This window comes from Hippocampus guttulatus, chromosome 21, assembly GCF_054856545.1.
Source record: "Hippocampus guttulatus isolate MCC_2025c chromosome 21, RoL_Hgut_1.0, whole genome shotgun sequence".
Taxonomy (NCBI): Eukaryota; Metazoa; Chordata; class Actinopteri; order Syngnathiformes; family Syngnathidae; genus Hippocampus; species Hippocampus guttulatus.
In genome coordinates, this window is record NC_141281.1 from 9,246,269 (window position 1) to 9,269,680 (window position 23,412).

At 48.1% G+C, this 23,412-nt stretch overlaps 3 protein-coding genes across 7 annotated transcripts in view; 2 read left to right on the forward strand and 1 right to left on the reverse strand.

Annotated features, from left to right (window-relative positions):
* The first annotated feature begins 90 nt into the window (after nucleotides 1-90).
* Nucleotides 91-5,477, forward strand: smpx (small muscle protein X-linked). Its single transcript, XM_086102621.1, has 6 exons — nucleotides 91-183; nucleotides 572-751; nucleotides 2,280-2,328; nucleotides 4,120-4,206; nucleotides 4,378-4,540; nucleotides 5,075-5,477. The coding sequence occupies exons 3-5, from the start codon at nucleotides 2,293-2,295 to the stop codon at nucleotides 4,531-4,533; spliced, it is 279 nt and encodes a 92-aa protein (XP_085958747.1). The 5' UTR covers nucleotides 91-183; nucleotides 572-751; nucleotides 2,280-2,292; the 3' UTR covers nucleotides 4,534-4,540; nucleotides 5,075-5,477.
* Nucleotides 2,869-23,412, reverse strand: part of cnksr2a (connector enhancer of kinase suppressor of Ras 2a) — a 31,163-nt gene continuing 10,619 nt past the window's right edge. For 2 of the 5 annotated variants that reach the window (XM_086102614.1, XM_086102618.1), the window contains exons 10-24: nucleotides 22,893-23,005; nucleotides 22,650-22,798; nucleotides 22,449-22,538; nucleotides 20,806-21,029; nucleotides 19,480-19,531; nucleotides 18,275-18,450; nucleotides 18,125-18,198; nucleotides 17,982-18,053; nucleotides 17,730-17,797; nucleotides 17,051-17,148; nucleotides 16,115-16,333; nucleotides 15,730-15,871; nucleotides 15,370-15,597; nucleotides 15,094-15,281; nucleotides 10,344-11,622 (exon numbers count right to left, since the gene is read on the reverse strand). In XM_086102614.1, the coding sequence (XP_085958740.1) occupies nucleotides 11,389-11,622; nucleotides 15,094-15,281; nucleotides 15,370-15,597; nucleotides 15,730-15,871; nucleotides 16,115-16,333; nucleotides 17,051-17,148; nucleotides 17,730-17,797; nucleotides 17,982-18,053; nucleotides 18,125-18,198; nucleotides 18,275-18,450; nucleotides 19,480-19,531; nucleotides 20,806-21,029; nucleotides 22,449-22,538; nucleotides 22,650-22,798; nucleotides 22,893-23,005 (2,127 nt within the window). In that variant the 3' untranslated portion in view covers nucleotides 10,344-11,388. Of the gene's footprint in view, nucleotides 4,169-10,343; nucleotides 11,623-15,093; nucleotides 15,282-15,369; nucleotides 15,598-15,729; nucleotides 15,872-16,105; nucleotides 16,334-17,050; nucleotides 17,149-17,729; nucleotides 17,798-17,981; nucleotides 18,054-18,124; nucleotides 18,199-18,274; nucleotides 18,451-19,479; nucleotides 19,532-20,805; nucleotides 21,030-22,448; nucleotides 22,539-22,649; nucleotides 22,799-22,892; nucleotides 23,006-23,412 lie in introns of those variants that run through there. The other 3 variants (XM_086102617.1, XM_086102615.1, XM_086102613.1) reach the window with 3 other exon arrangements.
* klhl34 (kelch-like family member 34) lies at nucleotides 7,226-10,311 on the forward strand. Its single transcript, XM_086102620.1, has one exon. The coding sequence runs from the start codon at nucleotides 7,357-7,359 to the stop codon at nucleotides 9,130-9,132; it is 1,776 nt and encodes a 591-aa protein (XP_085958746.1). The 5' UTR covers nucleotides 7,226-7,356; the 3' UTR covers nucleotides 9,133-10,311.

Here is a 23,412-nt window from a genome sequence, read left to right on the forward strand (position 1 = left end):
GTATTTTAGTTGCAATATGAATAAATAAACAAATAAAGAAATAAAGTATTCTTTGATGCAAATTCTTCTTGTTTCACACTGGAATTAGAGGAGGAGCTTCGGTGTCTCTCTCAGAGCATGGGAACAGGCAGAAACAGGTCAGGTAGCCGAGGAGGACCTCATAAAGAGCAGAGCAGCAAGGAGGTAAGAGGGCACACACAACATCCACACACCTTCACTTATGCCACCACCGTGGATGACTGCGCCAACGTTATGCATGTGTGTGCGCATGTGAGCCGATACAGAAGTGTGTGTCCATGCAGAACTAGGCCGGTGCCATTTTAAGCTTCAGGGCATCCTAGGTTGTCTTTCAATGGGATCCGAGCTTTAAATCATCATTTTTGTCAATGAAGTCTGGTTTTACCAGAACTGTTTGTACTCTCTGGGGGGGCTCACAAACTTCAATGAAGACATATTCGAATGCAAGCGAGTGGCCCTGTTGGACTATCTGGTCTCCAAGTGTGACCGTGTGTGTGTGTGTGCGTGCAGATGCGAAGCAGGTCCCTTCTGTGTATCACTCTTCTATTTATAGTGAGAACAAATCCCAGATATGAGCGGAATCCTGCCGCCACTTCGAGGCAGGAGGGAAGAGTGAGGAGGTGGAGAGAGAGAGAGAGAAAGTGCGAGAAGGAGGCAGATGGGAAGTGTAAGAGTCCACCCATGTGCGCATAAAGTCAGCCTTCAGTCAATACAACTTTTGTGTCGTCAGCAGGTACGTTGCGTCTAGTTTGTGTTGTCTCGTCTTGGCATCAGTGGCGGTTCTTAGCGGTATTTCTTGGATTGGAAATAAACGTACAAGTCATTTGGGGGACATTAAAAAAAAAAAACATATGAAGGTCATCATGAGGATTATTAAATGTGTACAGTATGTGTGTGTACGTCTGTGTCGTGTCAAGGGCGGCAGAGTGTGCGATGAGTGTGTATTGTTGTGGCACCAAACAGCACCCTGGAAACCCAGCGAGCGAGAGCCTTTCTGCTGCCCCCCCCCCACCCCCAAAAAAGCCACAGCTTGATAAGATAAATAGGGCATGGAAACGTCTACGATTACACGCCAGTTCATGTGTGTGCAGGTGCGGGTTTTACTCTTAAACTAAACACAACAACCCCGTAGCTTTGCCTTAGGCTACTCCAATGTAGCTTAATGCTAACAAACAATGCTAACATCCATAGACCGGCCAACGAAACTATCATATATGTAGCGGTACCCTCAAACCTTGAAACAACTCAAATAGTGGGGCAAAAAAAATAAAAAATTCTCAAAGGCATAGATTCTGTATCCTCTGTGAAGAGCAACTAGCACAATGCACATTGAGCAGAACCAAAAAATGCGGGCAAAACTGATCAATTCAATTCACATTGTATTTGTGTCATGACTAAATGTTTTTACAAAGTCAGCTGAGTAGATCTGAGCTGAGTATTTAACAACTCAAGTTACTCATCTATATTCAATCAAAAGTGGAATGTTCACTTTTGATTGACACATTTGCTTGAGCAGGTGTTCGTACTCTAAAATAGCCTTTTGTATAAACTTCGGGGAAAAAAATACTTTTTAAAATGTGCTGCATGCCTGAGATGAAAAGAACATTTTTAGCAAAACAGTCTATGGACAAAAGTATTTGGACAACTACAGGAAGTTCGCCATTGAGAGTTTGCAGCTGTAACAGCTTCGATTCATCTGGGAAGATTCTCGACCAGATTTTGGAAGCATGTGCGTGTATTCTTCATAACCAAACTCATCCAAGAATTCCTTTTTTTTTTTGGCCCTTTCTTTGTGTACTGGGAACAGAAAAGGAAATTCACAAAAGACTTCCCACATAGCTGAAAACATACAATTGTCCAAAATGTTTTAGTTTTTTTTTTTTTTTTGGTAAGTACACAACTCAGAGCCAAAAAAAGCCTGTGGTGAAATTTCTCATTAGATAATTGTTTGTCTCATTATTTTAGTCCATGTGTTGTATACAGTATGGCCGAATAAATTCAAAGAAAGTGTCCGTAATCCTGACCCGGTGTGCCGAAACTGAGCTCTTTCATTGTGTGGTCTTCCCATCCTCTCATCAATGATGCACACGGCAGTTCCTCTATAGCTGCTGCTGCGTGCGGGGCGGGGTCGCTAGGCAACCGAAATGCTATCCCGGGACGGAGAAAGCTCGCGATAGCAATGCGCAGCCATATCTGCACTGTCACAAAGCCAGAGCTCAATGTATACAGTATATTCTATATTCTCTCTGTGCATCCTACAGGTCAGAGGTGATTATGTCAAAACGTTCGTCCAACGTCAAGGCCCTGCAGGTAAAAAAAAAAAAAAAAGGAGTGTCTGTATGTCCTTTATAATGACAAAAAAAAATATATATATATATATATATATATATATATATCCGGTGCAGTATGTATGTTCTGGAATCACTTGTTGCTAGGCAGATTTCATGCTTCCAAAGTGATTAAAATATTAGACTAATTGAGCACACTCAATCAATCAATCAATTTATCAAATATTTTTTTCGTGGTCACTCCGTTTCATCTCATCACTTGTTGCCAGGCAGATTTCATGTTGGTGTTATATCCTTCTATCAATCTCTGGCTACTCGCATTTGTGATTATTGAAAGCAAATTGGGGCATTGGGCTCCCCTGACCCCCCCCCCCCCACCCCAACACACACACACACCAAATCAAGGACAGGGAGATACGGCAGCAAACAGCAGTATGAAAAAATTAATGAGTTAAGCGTTAAGTAAATCACAAGAAGAAATAAACCAACCCCCCGCACCCCTCAAAAAATTTTAATTAAATACTCAACACAGTGATTGTATTCAAAGAAAACAGTCAGTGTGTTTGCGTTTAAGTCTTTATTGGCGAAGGCAAGAACACATCGACTCGCAAACTGTACATTGAGTTGCAAAGAGGCTTTCAGAGTTTTTAGTGCAACAGCGTTTCTTTGAGGCAGAGCGCGTATGGCAACGTATTATCTCCGAAGAGTTTGGACGGCGCGTGTCGTCACGTCATGTTTGGACGCGTTTGGATGACTGGTGATGGCTTCTCGTCTCGCCTTCCGTCCACTTGTGCTCATTTGCTCGTCTAACCATGAGTGGGCATCTTTTTGCTCTCCTTCCGTTCGTTTTAGTCGTACGGAAAGAACAACGCCACAGTAAATAAACGACACAAATAACGACGACGATGCAAAAGTGTGCGCCGATTATATCAACACTTTTGTCTTGAAGACACAATTTGTGTCCACTGTAGTAACCGCTGTGCCTGAAAGGGTTAAAGGCGACATGATGTAAAATCTCTTCAAAAGTCTCATCTTTTATCAGATGTAGATTTCGAACTGAAGCTCCGCAGTTCACTTCAACAAGACGCCACACACAAAATGGCAGGAAGGCAAAATTTGAATATACGGGGGGGTCGCCCGATCAACTTTTTTAATCGCTTGTAAACAATTATTGGCCGAGTTGACCAAAAAAATGGCATTTGGTGGATTGCTGATGAAGTTCTGCATTCACAAGGGAAATAAAATCAATGCTGTCAGGGCAGCTATTTCGCTAGCTTTTTAAGCTAATTTCAGCAAGACAAGCAACGGGTTGTCAAGTGTATCCTTTTGATCAAATTATTTAGCTAAAAAAAACAACAACACGTGTATGTTTAATTGTACCTCTAAAGGGACATCACAATCGCAAATGAAGTCAAATTCAAGTTATCAAACGTGTTGCCATGAGCAACCCTTAAGGCCCTTCAGCCTTACATTTGACTGCGTTCATCTTTGGTTGCACCCCGGCGGAATGTTAAGCGACGATCGCTAACGACACGTGGAATAAATTGAAGCAAACATGCTGCGGATGGACTTCGGAAGACTTTCTTCCATCCTAACGTGAATCGAGAATAAGAAAAAAAACGTCTGTGAGCCAACCCGCATGTCGCAACACTTTTCACAATGTTACACTGCGCACGCGTTGACGGACGCGCGCAAACGCATCCGAGCCAAATTGGTCCTACTCCTTTTAGGGGTAGGACTGCTGACACACACACGCACACGCACATGCACACACACCTCAGTTTCTTATTGGCTCATTCTTGCTGTCCGTCAGGCTAATCTGAACATCCCGATGGGAGCTCTGCGTCCAGGGGCGGGCCATCCTGTGAGGAGGAGAGAGGAGATGGCAGACACACCTGAGGTCAGGCAATGTATTACATACTCACACACTCATGCACACACACACAAAATATTAGCTCAGTATATTCTGAACTTGGATCTAACTTCCACCGAGGTCAAACAATCCAATTTGGATGCCGCAAACATTCTTCCAGGTGCACAGTAATCTGATTACATTCCTCCGGCACCCCAGGCCCACTCGCCGACGGAACAGCCGAGCGACGCCACGCACACGGCGCAGGAAGAAAAAAAGATTTTGCCCGGCGCCGTCAAATTGCCAGGACCAGCCGTCAACCTGTCGGAGCTCCAGAACGTCAAGAGCGAATTACGATGGGTCACCAAAGAATAACGCAAAGGTCAGCAGCACATTTCTGTAAGAATCAAGTGCAAATGCGAGGGGGGGGGGGGGGGGTACAAAGATAGTTCTCGAGACCATTTCAAATCCACCGTTGAGCAAAACCAATTTCACTGGTGAATCTAAAATCCCAACAGCCTCAGTATGGCATTTTGAAATCTTTTTTGTCAAGTGTCAAAACTGGACAAAAGTGACCGAAAGGGTTTCAATAAAAAGCTAAAAACGGGTTTGTGGTATGCTGTGACGTTCCTTTCCACACGGGAGCAGTGTGGTCTGTTCCACTAGCTTCACGGTGTGCGGCAGGCCAGGCTGAGTCAGGTGCTATTTGTAGCTCAAAAAAAAAAAAAAAAAAGCAAGCATGTCACATGAAAGTGTGTGTTTTGACCCTCTGCTGCAACTAAATAAGGTCAGCCGAGTATTAAGAAAGACTCTGTGACGTAATAAATACGTGAATTGAATTCCACATCAAAAATGAGCATTCATATGTTTGTAAAGGTGTCTTATTATTATTATTATTATTTTTTTTGTCCATTAGAACGAGCTTCCAGGTGGCGAGGAAGGACGACCGACACATCCTGGTTACCGCGGCGGCGGCGCTACAAAACCACAATCGCATCATAACATCAACAAATTTGTTTGACCTGTTGTTGTTGACTTGCTGCTAAACTCGAGCATAATTCATACGCTGCGATCCCAACCGAGAGACCGACGTGATGCGTTACCATCGCGGAGACGGAGCGAGTTAAGCCTAACTCGAGTTTTTGGGTGGGCCTTTTCAGTCTATGAAGATGAACCACAAGAGACACTTTCTTCCTCCGTTCTTAGAAAAATATTCAACGGTCATCAACGTCATATCTTGTAGGTCAGCGTGTTCGACTTTTTTGCATTGTTTTTGTGTTGTTGTCATCCGCGGGGGCAATAAATCATTTTGGTTCAAATGGCAATCTAATTGTATTAATTATCCCAAAGAAGTGGGCGTGGGCCAATCTCAGATTTTGCCGTCGTGCAATTGACTATTTTCCGCGCGATGAGGCGCTTCGGAGTACAAGGCGCACCTTCAATGAATGGCCTATTTTAAAACCGTTTTCATATACAGGACGCACCGCATTATAAGGCGCATAGAATAGAAGCTACCATAGTGGCTGCGGTTGCATTAGGCTTCCACTAGATGGAGCTACACTAAAGGAATACAATACAATACAGCTTTATTTATATAGCGCCTTCACAGCCGCAACAAAGCGCTTGACAGAATATTTCAAATACTACGTCCAAAAAATCTGAATATTCATCCATCAATAAGGCGCATCGGATGATAAGGCGCACGGTCGGCTTTTGAGAAAATCGAATTCTTTTAGGTGCGCCTTATAGTGCGGAAAATACGGTACTTGCTTTGTTGGTTTTCGTTAACGATCATAACCTTGCTCTGAAGCTCGCTCTATCAAATTTTGGATTGAAACACAGTCTTGTTTAATTGATGCCACTTTGAAGGACATCCAATTTTTGGGGGGCTCGAGTTCTTGTTTTCCCACCTCGCTAATGTTATAGCCAGAGTGCGTTACGTATATTTAACTGTGTTCAAAAAGAGTTGGCTTAAGCTCCTCCTTATGCCACAAAATCCACCGTGTTTAAGTACCATCCAAATGTACCTCTCTTATCGGCCCGCTATCCATCATCACTTCACAAGCCACACACACACAAATAGAGAGAGAGGGGGAGCAATGCGGAGCAGCTGTAGCTAAGTTTAGCCTCCATCAGGTCAGGGTGCAATGATAACATCCACATGGGACAATCTGCATTTGTATGGGAACGAAGAAAACGTGACGCTAAGAGGCGCGATGCTTCTTTTCATGTTCCGAGTGGAATGAAAGCACGCACACCCTTGCAGCGTGGGCAGAAGCACGCGGACGCTCATCTCCGAGGGCGGTACGCTAATCGCAGTCAGAGGTAAATGGCAGCGAAGGCTGCGGCGCTTGGACGCGCGCCATGAAACCAAGTCGCTCGCACGCGGGTGACGGCGCCGTGTCTTTCGGCATCAGACGGACGGGAGCGAAAACACACAAACAACTTTCAGAAGCCCGCCCATAAATCAAACGGGCCATAAACACGTTGACACCCGATACAGGGGGATGCAGTCTCCGCACCAAAACAAGCGCACGAGCTTAGCGTCCCTTGTCGTGGCACTCGGGCCATCTTGGCCAACGTTGGCCACCTATGTACAGGTCTTGATGCCTGACTGTTTGGAGCCGAGCAAGAGTCGAAGCGTCAGTTGTTTTCTATTCCTGTCACCATGGCGATGAGAGCTCCTAAGTGCCTCGGCCGCGGCGCCCTTGGACTCAGACGGGCAGCTGTATTTACCAATGAGTTCACCCGTCGGGATTGACACTAAAGCCTGCCAGGCTGCCAATGTGTGTGTGTGTGTGTGTGTGTGGTATTTGGCCGATACTCCCACCCCAGGTGCAGACCAAAGGGCAGCGGACATAAAGTGACGGATCACATTCGGAACATCACAGAGAAACACAGGAGGTTTGGAGGGTCTGTTTTATAGGTGGTACAGCAGGACTGAGTGCGTATGTGTGTGGGTGTGTGGTATTTGGGTCCTACTCCCACCCAAGGCGCAGACTGAAAGGCAGCGAACAAAAAGAGAAGGATCAGATTCAGGACATCACGAATCAGACGGGAGATTGTTGGGAGGGTCCGACTTTGAGGCGGTCATCGGTTGACTTTCTTGTCACTTTTTGGCACGCATGCTGCGGCGACCAGGAAGCCAGAAGAATAACACGGTAGGAATTGACTAGGAATTTACTTTTTTGGGGGAGGATGGATAGCTACTCCATCCTTTACAGCTCGTGCCACAGGACCGAGCTGCTCGCCCGCTTCCAGCGTCTGCGCTCAGCCGGGAGGATGTGCGACGTGGTGCTCGAGACCGAGGGGGTCTCCTTCCCGTGCCACCGGGCCCTCCTGGCCAGTTCCAGCGATTATTTTTGGGCTCTATTCGGGGAAGCTACGACGGAGAGATTAGCGTGCAGCATCAGGCTCCCGGCGCTAACGCCCGTAGGCTTGGATGTCATCTTAGACTTCCTGTACTCCGGTTGGCTCAGGGTATCCGAGAGCACACTTCCTGATGTTTTGGAGGCGGCGAGGTACCTGCAAGTGGACACGGCCGTTGCCATATGCGAACGCTACATCACGGATGAGCTCAGCACGGAGAACTGCTGCTGCTACGCTAACTTAGCAGAGTACCACGCGCTTACTGACGTGTTGGAAGCGGCCAACTACAGTATCGCCGCGGAGATGGCCGCTCTTCTGCAAGAGAGACGGGACGACCTCCTGGGCTTGAACATCCAGTCGCTGATGACGGTGCTGGACGCTGATGAAATTCCAGCGGTAAAGGAGGTGGAGCTCGTCAAGCTGGCACTGGATTGGTTGGGTGAGAACGGGCCTCTCCCGCTGCTGCAATCCAACCAGTTGCTAAGCCGCTTGCGCTTCGGATTGATCGCTCCGGACGATCTTGCGTACCTGAGCCACGCCAGCAAAGCCATGGGCACACCTTTGATCAGGAGCCAGGTGACGAGGGCACTGGAGTACCACAGAACGGGTTCGGCAAGGCCGATCAAGCAGAACAAACAGTCCACGCTCAGGGCGGCCGTTCGTGTAGTACTTGTCGGCGGCAGCTCGAGTCCAGATCATCCGGAGCAGCAGGTGTTGATGTTCAATCCGAAAACCAGGACGTTTGGGTCCCTTACGACCTACCTGCCGCAGAGACTAAGAAACCACTGCGTGTGCTCCTTGGGTGGCTTCCTCTTCGTAGTGGGCGGGGAGGTGGTGAGCAAGGCAGACGGCAAACCGGTCGTCGCGGAAACCTCCAACCAGGTTTGGAGGTACGACCCCCGCTTTGAGTGTTGGCAGCAGGTGGAGTCCATGCTTCAGAAGAGGACCAATTTCACCTGCTGCGCCACCGACGACTCCATCTACGCCATTGGCGGACAACACACAACCGCCGACGGCAACACACCCGCCACGTTGGCTTCCGTGGAGTTTTATGACTTAGAGGCAGGCACTTGGCGGCGGGGACCACCAATGCCCGGACCGCTCCATGGTCACGCGAGCGCCGTGCTCGAACAGAAAATTTACGTGTCAGGTGGTCTCCCGGACAACAGCGTCGTTGACCTGGTCCCGGGCCAGAGCCAAAGCAGAAAGGAAGTTCTGTGCTGGGACGGTGTGAGTAGACTCTGGCAGAAAGTGGCACCCATGTCCATTGGCAGGTTCGGGCATCGCCTGGCAAGTGTCCACGGTTACCTTTACGCTCTACTGGGGATGTACGAGCCCTATTGCGATATCGAGCGCTACGATCCAGGAGCGGACCACTGGACTCGCCTCAGGCCGCTACACCCCGCTTCCTTCAGCTACGGGATGGCGGCGATGCCGAGCGGGAGCATCCTGGTGTTTGGTGGGAGGAAGTGGAGCAACGGGCAGGAGGTGGTCCTGAAGAGCGTGCTGGAGTACGAACCCAAGAAAGACCACTGGAGGGAAATCTGTCAGCTGCCAAGACCCCTGACGGGAACCGAGTGCACGTTACTACCGACGCCTGACTAAAAGACACAACAGTTGGGTCTGTCATGTTTTATGCACATTTTGATGCTAAGATTAGGAGCTAGCTAGCTGAACTAAGCTCCAGTCGGTTTGTCGTCTCAGTCCTGAGTGAAGATACCGTAGCTGGGGATAAACTCTGGAAATTTAGCCTGTTCAGAATTCGACAATGTCGTCCCCATTTGATTAAAAACTCATTCACTCCCAAAGACGTTTTTAAACGTCTCTTCAGACTTGGTCCAGAATTGGCTGGCACTGAATGAGTTAAAGTCAGCAAAGGCCCAACTAAGGAATGTCTAAAAGACTTTCCTGGGCAATTCTCCCCTGACGTGGGGTCTGCTAAAAGAGATTTTTCCTCCCCGAAGTGCTCGGAAGACGTTTATGGTACCTACGATGGTAAATTCTTTCATTCACCACCGAAAAAGACCAGGAAAGAAGTTTTCCATCACAATGTAGGTACCAAGTAAGCTAAAGGCCTCGCTCACTTGGTCTTTTTATCTGTTTTGGTGATCTCTTGAGACGTCATCAGTCTCTTGAGACGTCATCAGTTGCGGCCCAAGTACCGTTCCAAGTCAAAGTACGAATAAACCAAGAACTGGATTACCCAGCTCGAGACGACACAGACGTGTTCAAAAAGTATTTTTGTCTCAGTTGACAAACAGCTAGAAATGTGCACTGCTGCCATCTACAGGACTGGAGAGGAACAGTACAGACCCAAAAGCACAGGCTGACTTTCCATCGCGGGCGGTTTAGTCTTGCAGTGTGAGAGGGTACAACAAATCTAAAAACCGCACAGCGTATCCCCGGCTTAAGATGAGCCGAGGGGAAGCGGGAATGTTTAAGGACGAGGTGAGGACAAGGCGAGGAGATTTAGCAGGGAAACGCCGGCTGAATTTGTAAGCGAAGGTATGGAAGAAAACGAACATGCGATGAGAATTTAGAAGCGATTATTGATTGAACTTCAAGATAGAATTCATATATTTTTTTGACTTTTGGTTTTGATGAAGCTGCAACATGGAGGGGAAAAAAACGCGAAACAACTTTCTGTAATAAATATTCAAATAAACCAGTGCAAATATGAATCGTCCTCTTTCTTTTGCCTTGCAGAAAGGTTTATGCCGTGCTCATTTGACATCAATTTGATGTTGAAGATTCAATTTTTATGATCTTGATATTGACATCAGATGCCCACTGGGCACAACCAAAATAGACGGTCGTCCAAACGACCAAACTTTATTGATCCACCCGCATCGTCCAACAGAACACACACAAATATTTTTTTCTGTCGTCATAATCATATTAATTTCGGCATTAGGTTATCTTGACACTCTTTTAAAAAGAAAAAGACGAAGAAAATCTGGAGCTTTAAAACACAAAACTTTAGAATAAGAATAAATAATCGTGTATGTATTTTCAGCAAGGACATGCTACTACTCACTACGAGCATCGGCGGCATGAAGCGAGAGTCCAAGCTTTTTTTTTTTTTTTTTTGCGGTGCTTCTGTGTGCCATTCAAACCCAAGGCTCGGAACATTCGTAACACCTGAGATTCAATCTCGTCGTCTATCAATATAGAAAGCGTTGGATGGGGCTACAACCACAAATGATAAAAAGAGTGTTCGGGGTGATTATATGACATGAGCATGAGCATCCATGACGGTTCAAATATTACACGTGGTAAGATTGTGTGGGTGTGCCTAATATTCTGGCAGGTGAGATTACAATTTGATTTTTTTTTGGGGGGGGGGGGGGATTACATAACACTGAGGCTATTTATAAATATGCTGTACAAAGAATGTCCAGTAAATACTCCTGCTTTGCATTTTCTTCCCATATTCAACTGGCAAGCAAAAACCAAACAATGAACAAGCATCATTATTTATTTTTTTATCACATAAGATTTTTCATCATTCAATTTTAAGATCTGATCCAAAAATATGACATTGAAAAATGGGCCATAATTTTTTTAATATGAAAGTGATACTTTTTCACGTTTCATTTTTGAGTGCCAATTGAAAACCGACAGAAAAAAAAAAAAAAAGACATCTCAAAGGTGCTCAAAACGAATTCTTCCTGCTCTCCTCTTGCGTCTGAACGACGACATTCAAGTCTGTCAATCACGGGAGGGCCTGCTGCCAGCCTCACGACATCACTTCCTGTGAAGTAAGCACTCCGTGATGGCCACTCCTCTGCTGGATGACCTCACTTCTGTGTGTGTGTGTGTGTGTGTGTGTGTGTGTGTGTGTGTGTGTGTGTGCGTGCATCAGACGTGCGTTTCAATATAGGAGTGTGTGTGGGAGAGCGAGGGGGTCAAGGGCGGCCCCGGGTCGGGCTCGGGCTCGGGCTCGGGTTGGGGCTCGGCCTCGGGCTCGTCGGCCTCGTTTGGCGTCTGCGAGAAGTGCTCCCGATAAGCTCGCTTCCACTCCTGGAACTCTGCGGATGACAGCTGGGGGCGGGCCAAGAGCCTGTCAATCAGCGCTACCTCCCCCTCTCTGTCCTACGCACAAACACAGGCGGGGAGCGGAGAGAACTTTTATTCATGGCTTGGGGGGGGGGGGGGGGGGGGGGCTCCAACGTTGAAAACGCAGACAACACGGAAAGCGAGACAGACAACGTTTGGGGACGTCTGGTTGTGCTGAGTTGCTTCTCCTTACTCCAGTTTTACCGCAGTGCCTTTTTTTTGCAGTTTCCACCGCAACTGAAGCATACTGTGTTAAACGAACAGCTCCCAGCTCTGACCGGATCCACAACAACACGTCGTATTTGGAAGAAGCCCAACACGACGTGGGAAATAACTCACTGGAGCAGACTTCCCCAAACTACAGTGGTGCTTTGACTTACAAGTCCAATGTGTTCCACGAGCATTCTCACACCTCAAATCACTCTCAGTCAAGTTACCACTGTATTCCCTTTTCGCAGGGATGTCAAATAGACTAACATGGAAGCTCAAGCAAAAGCCACAGATTGGGAAGCCACAAGACCGACAAGCAAAGCTCCCGCAAACTGGACAACAACAATCGTCGCTGCCTGGCGACACAAATGCAAATCCGCGAAAGGACAACAGCTCAGCAAGGAGAGGCGGACACACCGAGACGTGAACGTTGCTCACGATAACCTCGACGGACATTTGACGGAGGGTGTTCGTGACACACTGTTCAACGCACGTATGGATTGCGCAATCAGGCTGGTTTCGCCAAAACAGTCTCGTGGAAAAAGGACACGCCGGAACAGCAAATTGAATACGTTGCTTTTAGGGATGCAGTTGAACACTCCCGAAGAGCATATCGATATATTTTAATAAATAAACACGAAAAGAGCGGCTTATCTATTAAATAATAGTGGCGCAGATCTATTTCAATCGTTTTTTCGGGTTCATTGCAAACTGTTGGAAAATGTTCCAGAAATTGTGCAAAGGACTCGTTTGCAATTCTTCATTGTGTATACTCACATTTCGTTTCATTCTAATGAATGAAGCATTTATTTGATGCAAGACATAAAAAAAATGTCCATCCATCCATCCATCCATCCATCTTCTACCGCTTATCCGGGGCCGGGTCGCGGGGGCAACAGCTTTAGCAGGGAAGCCCAGACTTCCCTCTCCCTAGCTACTTCTTCCAGCTCTCCCCGGGGGATCCCGAGGCGTTCCCAGGCCAGCTGGGTGACATAGTCACTCCAGCGTGTCCTGGGTCTTCCTCGGGGTCTCCTCCCGGTGGGACATGCCCGGAACACCTCACCAGGGAGGCGTTCAGGAGGCATCCGAATCAGATGCCCAAGCCACCTCATCTGGCTCCTCTCGATGTGGAGGAGAAGCGGCTCGACTCTGAGCCCCTCCCGGATGACCGAGCTTCTCACCTTATCTCTAAGGGAGAGCCCGGACACCCTGCGGAGAAAACTCATTTCGGCCGCTTGTATCCGGGATCTCGTTCTTTCGGTCACGACCCATAGCTCGTGACCATAGATGAGGGTTGGAACGTAGATCGACCGGTAAATTGAGAGCTTCGCCCTTTGGCTCAGCTCCTTCTTCACCACGACAGACCGATACAACGTCCGCATCACAGCAGACGCTGCACCGATCCGCCTGTCGATCTCTCGCTCCCTCCTGCCCTCACTCGTGAACAAGACCCCAAGATACTTAAACTCCTCCACTTGGGGCAAGATCTCTCCCCCGACCCGGAGGGGGCACTCCACCCTTTTCCGACTGAGGACCATGGTTTCAGATTTGGAGGTGCTGATTTTCATCCCAACCGCTTCACACTCAGCTGCGAAACGCTCCAGTGAGAGTTGGAGAGCCCCGTTTGAAGGAGCCAACAGCACCACATCATCTGCAAAAAGCAGGGATGCAATACTGAGGCCACCAAAACGGACGCCCTCAACGCTTCGGCTGCGCCTAGAAATTCTGTCCATAAAGATTATGAACAGAATCGGCGACAAAGGGCAGCCTTGGCGGAGTCCTACCCTCACTGGAAACGATTCCGACTTACTGCCGGCAATGCGAACCAAACTCTGACATCGGTGGTATAGTGACCGAATAGCCCGTATCAGGGGGTTCGGTACCCCATACCCACGAAGCACCCCCCACAGAACTCCCCGAGGGACACGGTCAAACGCCTTCTCCAAGTCCACAAAACACATGTAGACTGGTTGGGCGAATTCCCACATACCCTCGAGGACCCTGCTAAGGGTGTAGAGCTGGTCCACTGTTCCACGGCCGGGACGAAAACCACACTGCTCCTCCTCAATCTGAGGCTCGACTTCCTGACGGACCCTCCTCTCCAGCACCCCTGAATAGACCTTACCAGGGAGGCTGAGGAGTGTGATCCCTCTGTAGTTGGAACACACCCTCCGGTCCCCCTTTTTAAAAAGAGGGACTACCACCCCGGTCTGCCAATCCAGAGGCACTCTCCCCGTTGACCACGCGATGTTGCAGAGGCGTGTCAACCAGGACAGCCCCACAACATCCAGAGCCTTGAGGAACTCCGGGCGGATCTCATCCACCCCTGGGGCCCTGCCACCGAGGAGCTTTTTAACCACATCGGTGACTTCAACCACAGAGATAGGAGAGCCCACCTCAGGGTCCTCAGACTCTGCTTCCTCCAAGGAAGACGTGTTGGTGGAGTTGAGGAGGTCTTCGAAGTACTCTGCCCACCGGTTCACAACGTCCCGAGTCGAAGTCAGCAGTGCCCCATCCCCACTGTACACAGTGTTAGTGGTGCACTGCTTCCCCCTCCTGAGACGTCGGATGGTGGACCAGAATTTCCTCGAAGCCGTCCGGAAGTCGGCTTCCATGGCCTCACCGAACTCTTCCCACGCTCGGGTTTTTGCCTCGGCGACCACCGAAGCTGCGTTCCGCTTGGCCAGTCGATACCCGTCAGCTGCCTCTGGGGTCCCACAGGCCATAAAGGCTCGATAGGACTCCTTCTTCAGCTTGACGGCATCCCTTACTGCTGGTGTCCACCAGCGAGTACGAGGGTTGCCGCCACGACAGGCACCAACCACCTTACGGCCACAACTCAGATTGGCCGCCTCAACAATAGAGGCACGGAACATGGTCCACTCGGACTCAATGTCCCCCGTCTCCCCCGGAACATGGGAAAATGTGAAAGTGCGCATATAAGCTTTTTTTTTAATATCCACAAAAATGAATTAACTAATTATTTCATGAGAAGTGAATATGAATAAATAGGGAAACCTGAATAAATACATTTCAGCGAACAAATTTAAGGCTAAACCAAAAAAAAAAAAAAAAAAGAACTCTTGATTTTTATTTTTTAATGTCAAAACTTTTTTTTTTTAAATGAAGGACTCTTGAATTTACATTTTAAGTCAAGCGTCCTGTAAAATTTCTTGTACTAAATTAGCCCTTTCGTTTTGATGATTAAAGAAGAGAGCGGGTCATACGCGGGGGCCGATCCTGACCGAAGACATGAGACGCACGTTGTTGCTGATGTGCGGCGCCGCGTGTACCAACCTTCAGCGTGGAGCTCAGGATGCGGAGGCGGTGCAGGCGCTCGTTGAGCTGCGGGTCGGCGGCCCGCCGCAGAAAGGACTGCCTGAACTCGGACTGGCCTTTGGCCTCGCACTCCCGACCGAGGGGAGACACGCCGCCTTGCTCGCACGCGCGGAACAGGTCACCCAGAGACGCCCCCTCGCTGCTACCTTTGGGCATAAACAACATTTATTCAAGAGGTCTGTTTTTTTTTGTTTGTTTTTTTCCACAAGAAGACGCCCCCCCCTTCCTCCTCACTGTTGTGCGTGTGCTGCTCCTCCCTGGCGGGCGGCGCCAGCAGCGTGTGTAGGCTGCTGTCGCGTGGCAGCGTGAAGCTGCGAGGTTTCCCTCCTTGGGTTGCCATAGGAATCAGCCTCTGCATCGTCACGGGCAACGGTACGTTCCTCGACGCCGGAAGCGTGTAGACGGCCCCGGCCGACATGGGCGTCGGGCTGGCCGGGCTCGGGTCGGCGAAGACGGCGTCCTCTGGAAGAAGGAGATCAGACACAAGTTTGAAGGGGGATATTTGATGGGGAAATGCCATAGCTCCGCCCTCTTGAATTATGATAACAATAAACTTCATTTTAAAAAAATAAAATAAAATGGAATGATCGTTACCGAGTGGTCCCGTCTGCAGGTAGTGCAGTCCGGCTTCGGTCAGCGGCGTTTCGATTAAGTCCTGCCAGGAACGTCTCTGAGAGGAGGATGATCGGCCAGGGGAGCCGGTCTCGCTGCTGCCCCCTGCGGGACTGGAGCGGTACTGCGGGAGACAGTATGTGTCAATTTGAATGCGAGTTCAAATTTTGTACCACGACACTTATGAGTGATACGCAGGGTCGAAGATGGATGGATCTTCGTATCTTCAGGCATGGCATTTATGTTATTTTTGACAGCGGCAGAGGAAAAACTGTAAACTTTGACGTAAAGGCGCTGATGCAACCGAGGCTGTTCGCGTCACAGCAGTAAAAATAATGTCAAATGAATGACTTTTTACCCGACGCACCTCCACGGGGTCACATCGGTACGCCACGTCGCTGCTGTTGCTGCCACCCGCCCTCCTGCCGCTGTGCATGGTGCCGCCCCCAAGAGGGCCGGGGTGATACTGCGGCTCGGCGGCCGCAGCGGACGGCTCGCCGCAAAGAAAGTCCTCCTGGGACGAGCGGGAGCGCGACGTCTCGGTGGAGGAGAGTCGCGTCGTTCGGCCTTCCAGGTAAGCGCTCATCTAGAGGAAGGTTGGCAAGATGGCGGCAAAGCACCACTTTTGACTCGCTTTGGGTCAGGGATGGCAATGGCTAGTGATGAAAAAAGCGGAAAGGGGCGTGGCCTGGACGGGGCGACCAATCACAACAAGTAAGACATCATACACGTCCAATCGCAGGGCTGTTTACAATCGGAAGATGGAAAGACTGATCGGGAGAGCTCGTGAAAACTCGACGATAAGGTACCTGACCCCCCCCTAAAATTTTCTCAACGGATTTAGACGATTCACAAAAATGAGCAATTTAAGAAATAAAACGGCGGATTTCCGCGTATTCGCGGAAAATTGCCATCCCTGTTTGGGTGCATAGAACTCGCATCACTTGGATCTCAAATCACCTTTGCCCATTGAAATGGATTGGGATCAAATTAATCCATTTCCACCTCCTAGAAATTAAATCGTATGGCTGTCAATATAGTGTAAACGCTAAGGATAAAGCTACCTGTGACTACTGCGATAGTAAATGTTTATATGCTCATATATGGCTTAAAAAAATATATATTGCGATTCATGCTTGCTCAATGCGGGTCAAGCAGTTCCAACGGGGCAAATTTAGCCCCAAGCTTGTAGCTGAAGGTTAAATGAGCTAACTTTGAAATGTGAACGTGGGTTGCAGAAGAGCAGCCCGGCATATCTTGGCCCACTCGGCCGGTAGCTCGTGTTTGGGCAGTGGTGACTCACCGACGGGGGCCGCGGGTAGGTATCGTACGGAGGAGGGGGGCTGTCCTGTTTGGGGCTGGAGGTGGCGTCATCCTCGTGCTCGCTCTCGCTCCAGTAATCTGCGGGAAAACCTACGCGCATTAGGTTCCGCGGAGCACTGGATCACTTTGCCGCAGGTGGACAACTGCGACTTTAAGGTCACGATTCTTCTGGAATCTTCTTGCAATTGCGCTCTGGTCGAACACTGTTTGACCGTAAGCTATGAGTCCTACGGCATTGAATTAACAATATATTCGGCTTTTTAACCCTTTCAGGGACAGCGGTGACGACAGTGGACAGCTTATCATGCTCTCGGGTGACGGGGGTGCATGAAAGGGTTCATCACACCTGTCAGTCAAATCCCCCAAAAATGAAAAGTGAAGAGATAAGCTTGATGTCTTGTGCTGCCATCTTGTGGCTTCTCTGGTAATTGCAACGATCGCTTTTTGGATGAAAAAAATGATTTCTTGTTGGCATCCGCAATCTTCTTCCCGTGTGCATGTTTTGTCTGCGCTTGGAAGGCATTTTTCTCCTCCCGGTTGCCCTGTTTTACTTTTTTTTTTTTTAATGAATGGAGGGGCCATTCAGAGTCCTCTGCCAGTCATCAGTTGAGCATTCGAGCCTTGGAGGGAACTGCATCGCTTTCTAAATGAAGGCTCACCCTGCTCTTGGCGAATCCTCTCTCGCTCTGCGGAGCCCACGGCAGCCATGTTGAGTCGACTCAGCCACCTGAGGGTCAGAAAGAAAAAAAAAAAAAAGGGGTTCAGGTTGAGCATAGACGTGCACAAACGTCAACAGAGGATGACAAACAGAGACGTGTGATGTTTGAAAACAATGGTTTGGTTTTTCTCAATGGCTCTGCTTTCCCCGCATGATTGACGGGGTACACAATCGACTGGCGTCGGGATTTGACCTGTTCATGTCATCCACGCCATCTGACGCAAAGAAGAAGCTCTTGACCTTGGGGTGGCAAGCTTTGAACGCACTGTGGAGCAGACATAAGCGCAATGAGACACCCGACGCATGCACATTCCTGTCTTTTCATCGCTCACTTACTACTTCTTTCGGCATTCGCTGGCGCGATCGATTTTGAACTCGGGGAGACTGACAAAGCCCTCGGCTTTCTCATCCTGAAACACGAGAGATGACTCCGAATGAGAAGGAGAAGACAGCGAAGCTCAAATGTACCCCGCCGCGCACGGATACCTCTTCGTTGATGTACCAGTACAGGCAGTTGTCCTTCAGAACGAACCAGTACTTCTTCCATTTATGAGAAAAGTAACCTTTGGCATCCCTCTTGCGCCACAGCCAGCCTTCGCAGTCGCCTCGGCCAAGCGCCTTGCAGGAAACGCGGCGGCGGCTCAGGTTGGCTAAACTTCGACCTGGAACAACATGGTGGGGGAAAATGTAGAGATGATCAGTGAAGTTTAAAAAAAAAAAAAAAAAAAATCGACTGAAGTACAGTCACGGAGGACAAATACTGTGTGAGAGTTTGCTGATGGCCTTACTCGTTTTGTTTGTTTTTTTGATTTGTCATAAAACCACCGCACTGCAGTAAGCCAAGGCTCGCAGAAAGGGAAAAAAAAATGTTGCTTTTCTGCCACTGTAAGAGTTGAGAAGCATTTTTCACAGCAGGCTCCTCTTTATGATCTGCAGGGGCCGCAGAGCCAACCTTCCATTTATTTCAAGAGCAGATTGCAATATTTTGTACGGCACAAAGTACACAGGAGGCGCCAAACGCCTTTATGGAGATGATAATGCTCGGTTTTAAGTATTATTTTATGGACGTGTTCGTGATTGTGCTTATGGAAATGCACAAATTAAAAAAAAAAAATTTTTTAAATTTGTGATGCGAACCAGCTTGTAAGCACAGAAAAGAGAGTTTGCAAAACATTTCATTGCCCACTTAGCGGAAGAAGGTTCTGTTGAGTTGACATCATCGTGTTCAGTTGAAAGCTGGACGCGCTACTTTTGGAAACAAACACAGCCTCTGCCGAAATATGCAGATAGAGCTTCGAGCAGATGGCGAAACGAACCAAAACGCTAGCGGGAGCAAAAAAAAAAAAAAAAAAAAAAGCATGTTTAGTGGAAAAAGGGACAGTAATAATGATATTTTATTTCCATGGGGCTTTTCAAAATTACTATACAAGCGATTAAAATCATGAATTAAAACGACGCTTTAAACAGTTCTGAGTAGCTTTGAAGGAAAAAAAAAAATGGAGAAACATGACAAAAATATTTTCGAAACCGTTTACAAAACACAATGTCGTAGTGCAGTTTTGATGGTGTGCCGTGGGGTTTTTGTCGTGTAAAATAAATAAATAAATAAATAAAAATATGTGCCTTGCGCTAATAAATGTGATGTGGAATTTGTTTATGAGGGAACAAGAACAAGCCGCGTCTTGGCTTACCTTTATTCTTCTTCCGGGTCTTTGTCTGCAGCGAGGAGGCCTGTTGATATGTCTGTCAGAGAAAAACAAGAAGAAAAAAAAAAAAGAACAACAGAGACTGAGAGGGCAAAAGAGGCTGTCAGGATGTTGATTATCTCCGTGCCCTTTTTCTTTTTTTTTTTTTGGGGTGACAGGCATCTTGGATCGTGAGCGTGATGGATATCAGACATGCAAAGTTCAGTAACGCGGTTCACGTTTTGCTGTTTCACTGTATCACAAGGAGTGGATCATTTTGGGTTTTTTTTGTGGTGATCATTTTTCCATTTGCAAACCAGGAGGAATTTATTTTCCAGGAAATTGTCTTTAACCCTTTCAGGGGCAGCGACCACTACAGTGGACAGCTTATCAGGTTACAGGGTGCATGAAAGGGTAAAAAAACAAATTTTCATTTGCAACCAATCAAAGAAAGAAAATAGAATGACAATATAATGAAAATATTCACATTGTTTGGAGTCATTCTGGTAGCACGGCCTTGTGATTTTAGCTGAGACGCAAACGTTCCTGAAAAAGTATCCAAAATGTCTTTGAGAGGTGATATGGGTCGGCTAGTGATGGGCAAGTACCGATACTAGGTACCAGTATTGGCTTTATGTCAAGGTATAGAATACTGATGAATGATGCCAATACATGCCACCGATACTTAAGAAAAAAAAAACAAAATCTGACATCGAGTAAGTCTGTCTTGCCACTAAGTTGGTGCTACACCGCAGGCGTTTCACACATCGGTGAATCACCTGCGACATATTTTGCAAAGCCAAATCCGACACCGTTTGACCGCCCCGAGTGCGAGTACGCCCTTAAATCGAAAACAGAACGGCGGGCGACGTCACCGAGCCGCAAATATATCGTTGACTGGAGCTCAGCCATTCGTCGCTCGCCTGGGCTCACGACAAGGGTCCGCCCCCGTCCACTGGCAAGCCATCTGCCATCGCGGCAGCCGCGCATGCAAAAAAAAAAAAAAAAGACTTTTCAAGGAGATGCCGTCAAGACGTATAAGATCACTCTCGGTGACGCGTCAGCGTTTGCAAAGGTCACTTGCTGAAGAGCATGCTTGGGATCGATCCTTTTAAAAAAAAAAAAAAAAAGCCCTGCAAGTGCAAGTACACTGACCCGTAAAAAATACCAACTACTACTTTCCTGTCAGCACTTCATTGCGCTTTTCACTCGAACATTGGCAACAGCCGTTCGTGGCACCTATTATGTGCACATAATTTGCAGATCTCCTTGCTAAGTAAGGATCTGTTTCATTTCACTTGACATCAGGGATTAACGCAGAAAGCCACCTACGTGGTAACTGGAGGCGGAGTCTCTGGGCGGCGACCCTCTCGGATTCGCTTGAAGGATGTAGTGAGAGGGGCTCTGACTGTGGTGGCTCCGCCGTTTGGCGCGCTTGGCCGTGTCGTTGGTCCGCTTGCCCGGACGCGCCGTGTGGGAGGAGTAGTCGTCGGACACGGCCCGCTCCGCCGCGCCGTCGCCGCCAATCAGGCCCACGTACCGCAACAGGGACGCCTCTGTGGAAGCCATACACAGCACACATTGGAGGGCGAAAGTTCTTTTAAAATTTCACGTGGGCCATTTTTATGAGGCTATTCTTGGCCTCAAACATACGATGAGACGTCCGCACCGAAAATGAACGGTCTGCAGGGATAAATGACAGTCCTGTGTGAGATCTTGAAGACTAAATAAACCGATGCCACAGGACTAAATGTGTTTTTTCTTATTTATTTTATTCAAGGTGCCACTGGAGAGGATGTTGGGACTCTCGCTACCTCTCCGATACCTCTCAACCTCCCCCGTGGTGGCCTGGTTGCTAAGCAGCAAGCGGGCGGCCAAGAGAGGCGACGGGAGCTGCTGTCAGCGTTGCCGTGGCAACAGCGTGAGTGATTCACGTGGAGGTCAGAAGGAATAGTCCTTTTTTTTTTTTCAACCCCCCCGCCCCCCGCTCTTTACAGTTCTTCTCATCCCTCTGTCTGCTTGTCCGGATTATATTTTGATCCCATGCAACCAGCCAAGCCTGCCTTTGATTTTCTTTGCCTCTGTGGCAGCCACCTCCTGTCCTCTTTCCCATGTTGTGGCTCACGCTAATCACAGAGCGAATGAGAGAACATCGACCGGGGTGCACTGATCTCCAAAGGCGGGAAGCTTCAAAGTCCTTTGTGACTTCGGTAGAATTTTCGGGTCTTGGAATCTGACGTTTTGGTGACTTTTACTCTCGACAATTGAAATCCGATTTTCTACTCCTTTGTAAAAAAATAATAATACTAATAAGCTTCTTCCTTTTTTTTTTTTGCATGACAAGACCACATAAAAAAAACACACACACACACAAAACGATGTAACTAGAAAAAAATTTATGGAACTTTTTGAAATAGCAGCGACATGGACCAACATATTTTCGCAAAAACCTTTTTAGGCTACTTTATGATTCATACCCAAAGCGTTATCTTGCACCAGTCTACATACCAACAGCATCCGCGTCTTAAAAACAGCAAGAAATCCTGTTGACTTTTGCACACTGCAGAGTCTTCACTTGCAGGAGTTGAATCAATACTTTCACTCAAACCACAGCTTATTATTTTGATGCTACTTTGTATGCAGCGATGGCTGTTTGAAAGTGCTCTATAAATACTGTTGACTTGTTGACTTGACTTAATATTTATAAATATTTTTTCCAAACGACATCGTAACATAGACAACAAGACTAGAATCCAATCGGTGGTAGCATCTACAGGGATAAGCTAGTCATTACAGTGGTTTCAAAACCAGAATTTGACAGACAACATACTTGACGGATATATTCGTCAATGGCAGTCAACTGTTGAATTCCAGTTGCTAAAATGGAAATCCAGATTTCCGAATCTTGTCAGGCCTGTCAGAGGTACGGGAACCTCTGACAGGCCTCCCAAGGAAGCGAGCAAACACTGACTCACCTCTGCGGCTTTCTCGGTGAAGCTTGGCGGGGTCTTCGTAGTCGCCCCCCCAGTTGCACTCCACAGGCATGGAAATGGGCCTGAGCCTGCCTGCAAGCAGCCACACTCCGCAAGTGAGATCGGCGTTGAGCGTTCGCAGCCTTGCGATGGTTTTTGTCCAGTGGCACTGCAATAATCCAAAACTATTCATAAGCCCTTTACCGTATGTCGGCGTGGTGCAGTAAACCGGCTCGTCCTGTTCTCGCCTCTGCGATTCTTGATCCAAGAAAGAGTTGGGCGACTCGGCTCGCTTGGCCACGCCGCCGTGGCCGCGAGACGCCTCCTCTCTTGACAAGGTGACCATCTCGTCTCTGCCGCCGCAGCACCAGAACAAGGTTACAGGAAGGAAAATTGGCTTTTTCATTAAATAATTGCAGTTGGTCTTCAAAGTCACCCTTGACAGACCTTGGTGTGTACGGCTCCATGGGGGGAGGCGGAATGTAAAGGTCCTGGAGGGCGGAGGTCTTGGTGGGGGTGCCCGATGGCGTGGCCGAGCCGCTGGCCGGGCTTCTGGTTGGCTGGGAAATGGGAAAGAAGTCATCGGAAACAGATCGCAAAGGAATGAAAAAGGAATGTTTGGCGGGCCGCTGAGGCACGATGACCAATTTTCATGGACATTTCCAAAAGGGTCAAGGAAAACAGCCTCAAAATTTTGCTCTCCGTTCAGACGTCATACACTTCGGCCTACAGGACTGAAATGGCGCAACGGCTGCCTGCTGATGAACTCATTCAGTACCAGCCAATTCTGGACCAAGTCTGAAAAGACGTTTCGTCTTTGGGAGTGAATGAGTTTTAAACTGTTCATTTTGGGCGCACAAATTCCTTGACTTTAATACACGAACAAAAGCCCCAGTTCAGCTCATCTTTACTGTCTTCTTTTAATGGCTCGTGCCATCGACAGCTTCATGGGTTGGATTTACTGATG

Coding starts and splice junctions, on each gene's coding strand:
- smpx (XM_086102621.1), top strand. CDS start 2,293: ATGTCAAAACGTTCGTCCAACGTCAAGGCCCTGCAG. Junction 2,329..4,119: donor CCAACGTCAAGGCCCTGCAG/GTAAAAAAAAAA, acceptor GCTGTCCGTCAG/GCTAATCTGAACATCCCGAT. Junction 4,207..4,377: donor AGATGGCAGACACACCTGAG/GTCAGGCAATGT, acceptor CCGGCACCCCAG/GCCCACTCGCCGACGGAACA.
- klhl34 (XM_086102620.1), top strand. CDS start 7,357: ATGGATAGCTACTCCATCCTTTACAGCTCGTGCCACAGGACCGAGCTG.